General features: G+C 51.7%; 1 protein-coding gene across 3 annotated transcripts in view; it reads left to right on the top strand.

The window, feature by feature from the left end:
- Nucleotides 1–8,948: 8,948 nt before the first annotated feature.
- The window catches only part of WT1 (WT1 transcription factor), a 50,676-nt gene continuing 49,042 nt past the window's right edge, over nucleotides 8,949–10,582 (top strand). Inside the window, exon 1 of one of the 3 annotated variants that reach the window (XM_053390215.1) lies at nucleotides 8,949–9,895. In XM_053390215.1, the coding sequence (XP_053246190.1) occupies nucleotides 9,490–9,895 (406 nt within the window). In that variant the 5' untranslated portion in view covers nucleotides 8,949–9,489. The remainder of the gene's footprint in view (nucleotides 9,896–10,582) is intronic. The other 2 variants (XM_053390225.1, XM_053390232.1) reach the window with 2 other exon arrangements.

Here is a 10,582-nt window from a genome sequence, read left to right as displayed (position 1 = left end):
CTTCACTCCAGACAATGGAGTGAGATCCATTGATTTCCATGGGTCTTTCTTTCAAACATGTGCGTGGGTTTAGGGCTGCATCCGAAGGCCCCTTTCTCTCCAGTCCTTCAGGGTTAGAGAGCGCCTTCCCACCGAGCAGCCCTGGCTGTGAATGCGAGCGAGCCCCCTTTCGCCCTCGCTGCCCCCGCCGCGCTGAACTCCTGGAGCAAGACGCGCATTAATTAAAGTCTCTCCCGGCTCCCTTTCATTTTTCATTGGTCCACATCTTGGGATTGCCAAGGCGCTGCAGCCCAATGGCAGGCCTGCCCTGGGATCTCATAATGCATACTTCGGCACTGGCTGAGGCCAAAGGGAGGTCAGCGGCGCTATTTATTACTTGCCTAAGTTCCTTCGCTCGAAGGAGTCCATGAATCTTGACAGATAGCTCGTCTCTTGTCTGTTTTTACAGTTGCGCGTTGCTGGTGAGGTTACAGAGGAAGCGGGAAGAGACGGGCTCGAAGCGCCGAGAATTCCCTGGCGAGGATGAGCTAACAGAGACCCGGCTCGTTTCTCTCTCGCCCTCCCTCTCTGCTCACAGCCCCCCTTCAAAGATGGGGGGGACAACACGCCGAAGTTGAAAGGAAGGAGTCTGAGGGCAGAGGGAATCCCTCTCCCTTTTGCAGCGCGCCTCTTTTGATCTCCGAATAATATATGTCTACACGCAGATCAGCGCGAGCGGTGACTCGTATTATTATGGTTTTTTACACAGTTCGGTTTCCTGTGCCGGCGAAATCGCTCCTTGTCACCCCCACCCCACTTCTTGAGCTGAACTTTTCAATGGCTGCGCATCGCTCCCATAGCGCTGGTTTATGTTGCTTACGATGGATCTCCACCCCCCCCCAAAAAAAGCTCCGGTGAGCCCGGAAATCAGAGTGCAAAACAGAGACAAATGTGCCCATTTCCCTTCTCCAGTAAAGCGCGATGGGCGTTTCGGTGTGTGTTTGTGTGCATGTGCATTTTTCTTGAATGCTTGTTCCACCAAAGCAACTTCTACGCCAGCCCTGCTGGGTTCCCTCCCGCGCGCCCCTCCACACTTTTCACAAGCTGGGTGGAAACATCTCCTTTTAAACATGCATTTTTTTTTTTCAGAGGTGCCAGGAATTCCCCACCTGGAAAGAGCTGAAGCTGACAGATTTAGGCCGGTTTGGGGGAGGAGGGGTGGAGAACGCAACCTATAGCTCTAGCGGAGGCGGGATGGATTTCACGGCCAGGGCTCCGCCGACGTTCACAGCAGTTGGGGAGTTTTTCGCTTAAGGCGCTTGTTTGTGCGGGAGGTGTGACCTAGCAAGAAAGAGATGGAGGAAGAGAGAGAGAGAGAGAGAGATCTAACGCCGGGACTTCCTGGGAAGAGGTTTGTGTACATCTTCACACCCGTTGCAGGCGACCAAGACTTATTGTCGCGTCTCTCGTGCCGCTCCCCCCCCCCCCCCCGCAGCTGAAGAACTCAAAATAGTCGCAATCATCTCCAGTTACACAAATTACGTTAACTTTCCCAGCTTCTTGTGTTTGTAGGGTTGCCGCCCTCTAGGCTGCCGCGCGCGACGCAGGCTTCTGTGAAACCGGAAAGCCTGCACACTTTGCACACTTTCTTGGCCCAAAGGTCCAATGGACGATCCCAGCAGGTCTCTTTCAGATTTTTTTTCCGGGGTGGGGAGAAGGACTGGCGTGGAAGGGGTCAGAAGCCAGAACAGCCCCTCTCTTCTCCATTCGGCTATTGAAGCTTTCTTCTCGAACCCTCGACCGGGAAAGGGACAAGTTTGAGCTCCGGATATTGGGAACAGCGGAGCTTCAGCCGATTCACAATGCAAAATGGTTCAGGCACACACGCACCCGGCCCCAGTTCAGAAGAACTCTGTGCTGCTCTCCCAGAAACCTCTGCCTGCCCCAGTGACTGCCCTCTCAGCTTAACCTACCCCGCAAGGCTGTTGTGAAGATAAAAAAGGGGAGAGAGGGAAAACAGTGTATACCGCCTTGAGCTGCTTGCAGGAAAGGTGGTCTATCCATGCGCCCAGTTTGGGAGAACAAGAAGGCTGCTGTGCACAGCGCTGCCGCCCGGGACGGCGCTTTCTGAGCTGCAGCTCCTGCGTCCTGGCGCGCTGGGTGACAGGTTCGCTCCTGGGAATGGGGGACTGGCGGCCGGTGATTGATTCTCTGTCTCCTCGCAGCTCTCGCTGCTCCCTTCACCCTCCGCGGCTCCTGCCTGGAGATGGTTCACAGCTTTGTTTTTCCCGGAGTTGGCACTTTAAATAATCAAACCCTTGAGTGAGTGAGAAGAAAAATATTTCCCCTCTGCTTCTCTGCTGAGACTCACCAGCGAAGAAAAAGGGCAGAAATGCGCTTGGATCTCGATCTCTCTCCCCCACCCCCCGCTCCACTTCTTTGAAGGCTGCGGTCCCTGAGCGCATTTATTTTGACGATTCAGGCCGCATTCCTTCGAATCTCCTTTACGAGGGAGTAAGCCCCCCTTGGTTTCAGTGGGCTTTGCTCCCGAATAGACATGACGAAGGAAGATTGCAGTCCGAATCCTGCATCATACATCCTCCGCCCATCCTAAACGAGATCAAATCGCTTCCGAAGCTGAGTGGGGGAGGAGGCTGTGTGTGCAAGCGGGAAAGTGAGAGTGCCGGAACCACACTTTCGTTCCCACTTTCCTTGGGCGCTTTCCACGGACGTGGGTTTGGAATGCTGCTCCTGCGACAGCCCGCGTGTCTGTCTGCTCTTCCCCAAAGTGGTGGGGTTAAACCACTAGTTAATCGAGTCGTGTGACTGAATGCCAGAGCAATAGCGAAGTAAAGATTCCCAACATCTAGAAATCTTTTTTCCCCACTGGAGGGGGACGCGTCATTGGCCACTCATTGTTGCTATTGTTGTTTAGAGAACCGAGCACTTGTCATATCTTTCTCTTGGCCTTCAAGCTCAAAGGAGAAATCCAATCAACCTGGTGTATCTGTTATTGGGGTTATTTTTAAATGCTGCGAATGAGGATCTAGAAGCAAAACATGAGATGGGACTATCTTACACGGGATCCGCTGGGGAAACTGACCGGCCAATGGGCTTTCATCCAGCCCTGCTATGGTCTCAATTCCTGAAATTCTGAACCTCTCCTCGACGTAAGCAACAAGTGCCACTGGAAGCCAGTTCCATCCATTTCAAAGGGGTAGTGGAAAATTTAAGGAGAACCTAGCCGGGAGGGGGCGGAAATTCGACCCTGCCACTTCATGTTTTTGGGGGGATTTATCAGTCAGCATGACCCACGTTGAGCTCCAGCCAAACCACACTGATCTGAATGTATTTCGTTCAGTTAGACGGAAATCAGATTAAACACCAGTGGCTGTGTAGTTCATTCTTCCCCACTCCTTCCAGAGGTCTTAGGGCGGGTTATTCTCCTTTGAAAGCCAATAACAACTCTGAACTGTACTATGTAAATAGACAAAAGCTAACCTAGAAAAGGTCGACCAATTTATAATCCGGACCAAAAAAAAAAAAAAAAGCTAACACAGGGTTAAGACAACAATGGCCCTCGCAAAGAGCTCTGGTCCATCTAGGGCCGCAGGGGTCGTTCATTAGTGCGGATGGCGAACCTGGGATACGGGTCGTTGACAGATTATATTATCTCGGTTCGTTCTACGGTACTTAAAAAGAACCTTTACCAGTTTAGAGGGAAGAGCAAATGGGAATTGCTAAAGATTTCGCAATAGTTTAGGGTGGGGAGATTTTAAAAACAACAACAACCATTAAGTGGTTTAAAAACGGCGATGCCTCTCCGCCTGTACTCAAAAAAGATAAGCTCTGACTCAGTATCTTTCATTCCGTGCTGAGAAAAATGCTACCTGGATTTCTTTGAGACGAAGCGGTTTGGTAAGGAAAAGATGACGGTGTCCGTGTTTAAAAGGAACTTTCCAGTTATCAGAACGGATCGCACTTCTCAAGCATTGCAATTTAAACCACTGCAGTTTTACATGCTATATTTCGGCAGATCGGAATGAAATGGCAGAAACAAGGGGAAACCCAGAAAGCGAAAGCGAGCGGTTAAATAGGCACCTACCTGTTACTGCTTGTGTAGGAGCAGAAGGAGGCTTGGGCGTTTTTGGACTCCGTACCATTTACCACTCTCCGAAGGCAAAGGTAATTTGTCACTCTGCAATTGAGTTCACTCTAAGACGGAAAAGGTATAAATTTACCGAAGTCATTCAAAGTTGAATTCTGGAATTATGTGTCCAAAACACACACTCTCTCTCTGTAAAGGAGAAGTAAAGGTCCTTTACAAACCATGTCCCATGCTGAAGTTAAACACACGCACACAGAGACACGATCAGGAAACAAAACATTTTTGCTGACTTGGTTTGATTCGGCACTTGCTTTTAATTGAGAAATATATGGGTGCTATTTTTAAAATGAAGATATTTGGCAATACTGTACTTTCCGGGCACTATATAGTCCAATGAATAAAGAAATCAGCAAACAAAACAAACTTGGGCATTATGTGTGTGTGTGTATATATATGCAAGTAACTATGCATATCCAAACTTGACAAGATCCTTTAAAAAGGTATAGATTGCTGCACTAGTTTTGAATGTTAAGAAAGTCTCATAAGCTGAGTCTGAAATTCTAGATGCTGCCCTTTTCAGGTCCCAAGTAACCCTGTCCCCTAGAGAGGGTTATGTTAACTAGGTTGTTTAATACCTGCTGAAAAACTGCACGTGACACCAGAAGAGTGATTTGCAACGTTTTGCTTCCTTTCCTGTAATATACACCGGTAAGTTTATTGCATTAAATTTCATCTGTTAGGAGCTGTCATCAGAGCCAGATGTCAAAAACGGCTCAGGCTGCCATCTTGAGGCTGAGATTCTCTCGGCGAAAGCGCAACTGGTCTCAGTGCGGTTTACTTCCGAGTCGATGTTTTTAGCGTCAGCGTCTGCTCCTATTTTCACTCGTAATAAAGTTCCACTAAAACAAGTAAGTGGCTGCTAAGTAACGCCCCCCCCCTTAAAGGATCGGGAGTTCAGTGGCGGGACCAGGGGAAAAAAATATCAGGGTGGGCACAGAAGGGGCAAAGTGTGTTTCTAAGTGGGCGACAAAGAAAAATAGCAGCATATATGAATGACAGGAGTTCAGATATGGGAGGGCAAGTGGGAGGTGAGATTTTTTTTGGGGGGGGTGTTGCTTGCCCCTGCCCCCCCCCGTCTCTGCGGGAATTAGTTGCTTGGAGAGAAAGTCACCACCTCTATAGGTTATATAGGTTAGTTGGCGTGTAGACAAATGCACAAGCTTGGGCTTGGATGCTAAATAAAATCTGAATATTAACTACGTGGAGATTTATTTGGAGATGAGTTTTATCATACTCCATGAACACAGTACTTTCATGTTTTTGAAATCAAATGCGGTCCTTCTCTTAAGCTGCTTGCTGGTTGGCGGGCATTTAAATAGATAAAGTAGATGACACACAGAACTCCACTTTCCACTAAACTGTATTGTTTATTATATTTGCTTTTAGTAAATCACTCGCCGTTTCTCTTACAACAAACCCTGTGAAGTAGGTTGGGTTGAGCGACCGCTACTGGGCCAAACAGCCTCTAACACCCTCTAATCACAGTTTCTTTTATTGCAGCTCCTCTTCAGAGTCGCTCCGGATCAAACCCCCTAATGGGGGACAAAATGTTCTTAGGACGAAGTGTCTGCCATTTTACAGCCTTCCTCTAATCACTTGCAGTGAAGGGGCAGTGAAAGAGAACCAAAGGGGCTGTTTATTTAGTCGGGAAGAGTCCACTAAAGAGATGCCTTTAGAAGTCCACTCTATCCGGAGGGTTGGTTTTGGACCGACCTTAAAATCTCCAGGAAAATCCTTTTCGCTGCATTAAGGTATTAGGTGCACTTCAAGCACTCTGTACACTGAAAGTGTCGTAGAAGCAATAACATACAGTTGCTACACGATCTAACGTAGCTGACTCTAATCAACAACAGCTTATGCCACAATGAAAAAAGGATCAAGTCTTTGTGGTGCCCCTAAGACTCTTCTGTGGTTTCTACTGCCGAAGTAACACAACTACTCTCCGTAAATAATATATACTCTGTCCACAACATCCTCCTTTTCCTCATTCGAATTCGATCGAGGGTATGAGTCCTGTATTTCAGAAAGGAGCCTGCTGCACGACGTAGTGGACTGAGGAAGGCATGGTCTGAGAAGGCCTGGATTCAAATGAGGGTCTCCGTAGCGAACCGGGTCCCTATCATTAGGCAGAGGGAGGCAGTGCTTCAGGCAGCAGATGCTAGAATGCCTGGAGCATCAATGAGAGGGTAGAGGCAGCCTGCCCTGCTTCCCCATAAGCGAACCTGCTGCGCCGTCGTATTGTTAGTGTGGCGGTGGGATCCACCTGCTGGTTCAGGCACATATGACTTATGTGGAAAGCGGGAGGGTCACCACCCCTTCGGCTCAAGTGGCAAAAGTGTGTCGAGTCGATCCTGGAAGCAAGAGAGCGGGGAGATCCTTGATAGGTCAATACAGACGACCAGTGACGACACCAGATATAAAAATAAAATCAGAAGGGGCAAAATGAACTGAGGGTGGGAGGTACTTGTGAAAAATGACTTTTCTTCAAGTAACCGCAGGGATCCAGCAACAGAGGGCAGATCCGCCTCAGCTGATGCTGTGAATTTCAAGCTCTTCCTCAGTTCACGGGATTAGAAGAAGAAACCTTCCTCAAATGCGGCTCTCTTAGGCAGCCTCATTATTTGTACTCAGAAGTCAGTCCCACTGGTTTCAAAGGACTTGCTTCCGAGTAAGGCGTGCTTGGGATGGCAGCCTTATTCGTGCATACCCTTAGAGGCGGAAGAAGAGCCGGATTTAGTAGGGAAGGTATTCTGTAGGGCAATTCAGCAATAAGGTCTGGGAAGAAATGATGGCAGAGGCGTGGAAATGGTGCCCCCATTCCCTTTTGTTCAGCTCAGCTGTTTGGTGGAGCAATTTCACTATGATTTGGGCCTTAGGTCTGCAGCATCCAGGATCATGAGTCCCTGGGACGGCTGGATGGCGTCTTCTTCCGGCAACTCTTGCAGCCAAACTGGTGCCAAACTTTGCTCTGCTTTCCTTTGGGCCACATCAGCGAGGCCAAGAAGTCTTGTATTCTGGGCAGCCCAGGACCTCCTTGCACCCCAGGAAGGTCACTTCAGTGCTCCTAACTAGACAAAAGCAACACGGGAGGCAGCAATTATGAGTTACTGGTCTCTGCAACCACAGCAGGCGCTGTGATTCTCCAGCGGTTTGACTTCATCCCCGGAGGCGCACTCCTTTGTCTCCCGGGACAGACCACCGATGCCAAAAACTGCTTCAAACCCTGTTGAAGTGAGAATCCGCCCTCATTGTTTTACTGTTTGGATGCATATTAACACAACCACGAAGTGCGAAGGAAGCGGTGATTTACTTTAAAAGTCGCTCTCCCTTTCGTTCTACTGTTCCTGTTAGAACATCGCCAGAGTCCCCCTTTCCCTCTTTTCAGCCGATGTCACCTTCTTGACATCTGTGCATCTACTAGCATTTATATAGTGTTCAGTGCCCTTGATCGTTCTTAGAAACGGGTTGTAATTCGTCAAACTGGCTCGGAAGGTGATGGACACCCACGTATGCTGAGGGAGGGAGACCTCCTGGCTGAGGTGAGATTCGAATCGGAGGCTTCCTGTTTCGCAGCTCAGAGGTAGAGCTGCAAGATGAGCTTCACCAGCGCCTTAAGGCCATCGTGAGCTAGACCGGCTTCCATAAAAGCACATGGCAGGGGAGCCCTAAAGCAGGATTCGACCTCCAGTGAAATTCAGGAAGAAGCACTCTTGGATGGCAGCCGGCCAACCTAATGAATATGAGATGAAGAAGAGGAGGATGGAGTATATTTGTGCGGCGTTAGGGGAATCTGCGACCCCAATCGGATGTCTTTAATTTAAGAACTTCTTAAATCCTTGTGTGCTTCTAGATGATGGACGGACATACTCCGAAGGCATAGGCTGCTACACAGCATGCATTTAAAGGACCTCCAAAGAAACCTGGGAACTGTAGAGCTACAATTCACACAGAGCTACAATTCCCAGGACCTCCTGTTTAGGATTATTGCGGGCGGGGCGTGCTTTAAAACTCCTGGTCCGTCTTAATTATTTAAAAAATTTTGTGCATCGCTTGACTGTAATAAAACCTCCAAGCGGTTTACAACCCACCCCAAGAGAACCTTATTTATAGACACAGTTAAAAGCCGGTATCAAAACATTCAAAAACTAGCAATAAGCTAAACACACATAACTTCTCCATGTTTTAAAACGTTTTAAGCAGCTCTCCGAAAGTTCCTGACAGATGTCAAGGGGCAGGGAGTTCCAAAGTGTAAGGACTGCCATACTACAAGATCGGTTTTTGTTTTTTTACCTCTGCGGGACGAGTATTGAGAACAGGTGTTATGTGGGCACGTGGGGATAGCCTGGCTCCCAGGGTTTCATCCAGGGAGGGGCATTTCCTTGAAAAGGCCGGGCGCTGGATTGGGCATTTTCCGCTTCCAAGCGCCTTTTCTCTCCCTGAGCCTTGTCAAAGTTCCCTTCGCAAACTAAGCCGCTTATGGAGCCAAGCCAGCCTCCGAGCATTTCGCCTCAGCAGCCTCCAGCTTGCCCGGGAAAGAAACCCGGCTGTGTTTAGGTCGGGTGGCTGAATTCAGGGCTCCGCGGGATGCGGGAGGGCTCGGTGTTCCGCCCCTCCGCCCGCGCAATGGCGGGAGAGCCGCAGCGAGAGGGGTCTGCCCTGTCCGCTCCTGCCCCCGGGGCTGCGAGTGCTTCTGAGGCGCGCGAAGGCGGCTGAGGCGCCGAGCGAAGTGTGAAGGGAGCGCCCGCGCGCTGCTGCTGCTGCTGCCACTGACTCCTCCTCCTACGCTGCCGCTGCCGCCTCGCGCGGCTCCCCCCTCTCAATTAGCTGAGCTTTGGGGACTTCAGGGCAAAGCCGCCGCTGAGGGAAGAAGTTCAAGGCGGCTCCTCAGTCAGTCAGTTCGCGCCTCCCTCCTCCCGCGCAGCCAGTTCAGCAAGCCAAGTCTTCCCCTCAGCCGCTTCCCGCCAGTCCCGCAGTCGGCTTTTTTTTTTTTTTTTTGCCTCGCTCGCCTTTCTTTTCCCTCACACCCGCGCGCTCTCTCTCTCTGTCTCTCTGTGTCTCCTCAACTTCGCTGTCCGCCGGACCCGAAGGCGACCCTGGAGACCAACCTCGCGTTGTCGCTTTTGCCCGCTCCCGCAGGGCTGGAGCCGGGGAGTTGCGTGCCCAACCCGGACCCCGCGTCGCCGAAAGGGCTGGGCTCGGCCGCCTGGTGCCTTCAGCCGGACCCGGGCAGGGGCCAGAGCGCTTGGAGCAAGTGCAGCGCGGGCGCCGGAGGAGGAGGCGGCGGCGGCAGTAGCGGCAGCGAGTGGTTCCCGGCGCCCAGGCGGAAAGTTTGCGGCGACGCCATGGGCTCCGACGTGCGCGACCTGAACGCGCTGCTGCCTCCGGCCGTGCCCTCCCTGCCGGGCAACGGCAACTGCCCCATGCCGGTGAGCGGCGCGGCGCAGTGGGCGCCTGTGCTGGACTTCCCGCCCGGAGCGTCGTACGGCTCGCTGGCGCCGCACTCGGCCTTCATCAAGCAGGAGCCCAGCTGGAGCGCCACCGAGGCTCACGAGGAGCAGTGCCTGAGCGCCTTCACGGTGCACTTCTCCGGCCAGTTCACCGGCACCGCCGGAGCCTGCCGCTACGGTCCTTTCGCTCCGCCGCCGCCGCCGCCGCCCAGCCAAGCGCCCGCCAGCCAGGCCAGGATGTTTCCCAGCGGCCCTTACCTGCCCAACTGCCTGGAGAGCCAGCAAGCCATCCGCAACCAAGGTAAGGCCGCCGCGTCCATTGGACACGCCGCGTATGCGCGCCCCGGGGGTTCTCGCTCGCCTCCCTCGCCGTGATTGACAGCAAGGGCTGGAAGATGCTCCCGTCGGACGGTGCCATCGCTGGACCACAAGCCGGCGGTGCCAAACGTGGGAACCCGAATCAGAACCAGGCTCGCAGGCGGGCAGACCTAATCACCGGTCTGTTGCGCTATCCCCACCCTCCGCCTTTAGCCACGGGCTGTTACAACCCAGTTGTTACATAAAGAGTTGGTATATACGGCGGCCTGTGTAGAAATATCTAGATATTTCAGGGGGAATGTTCACACTGGTGTTCCGTTCACACGTGTGTTCCGACGCACACGTGCTGCAATGCGAGTCCACGCGAAAGCAAGTACCGCCGAGTTCAAGGGGCAAGTCACGCTGCAGCCTTCCTCCCGAGGGAGTGTGCATAAGATTGCAGCCGTACTTGGCCGAGAGTACGCCAGCAATCTTAACCATTGTAGGGATGTGCATTGTTGGTTTGACTGCATTGCCAATATACCCCTTCTCAGTCAAAACGACAGCCGCGTCTATGTGGAACCGAACGGGAGTTGCTTTTGAAGGAAGATAAAAATCGGGTTGCTAGAAATGTGAGGTTCGGCTGCTCTGGAATTTCCCATTTCAGACTGCGGGGAAAGCAATAGGTACC

The sequence above is a fragment of the Podarcis raffonei genome, chromosome 1 (genome assembly GCF_027172205.1).
Source record: "Podarcis raffonei isolate rPodRaf1 chromosome 1, rPodRaf1.pri, whole genome shotgun sequence".
Taxonomy (NCBI): domain Eukaryota; kingdom Metazoa; phylum Chordata; class Lepidosauria; order Squamata; family Lacertidae; genus Podarcis; species Podarcis raffonei.
The sequence above is the reverse complement of the archived record's forward strand: the minus strand, read 5'-3'. Positions and strand labels throughout refer to the sequence as shown.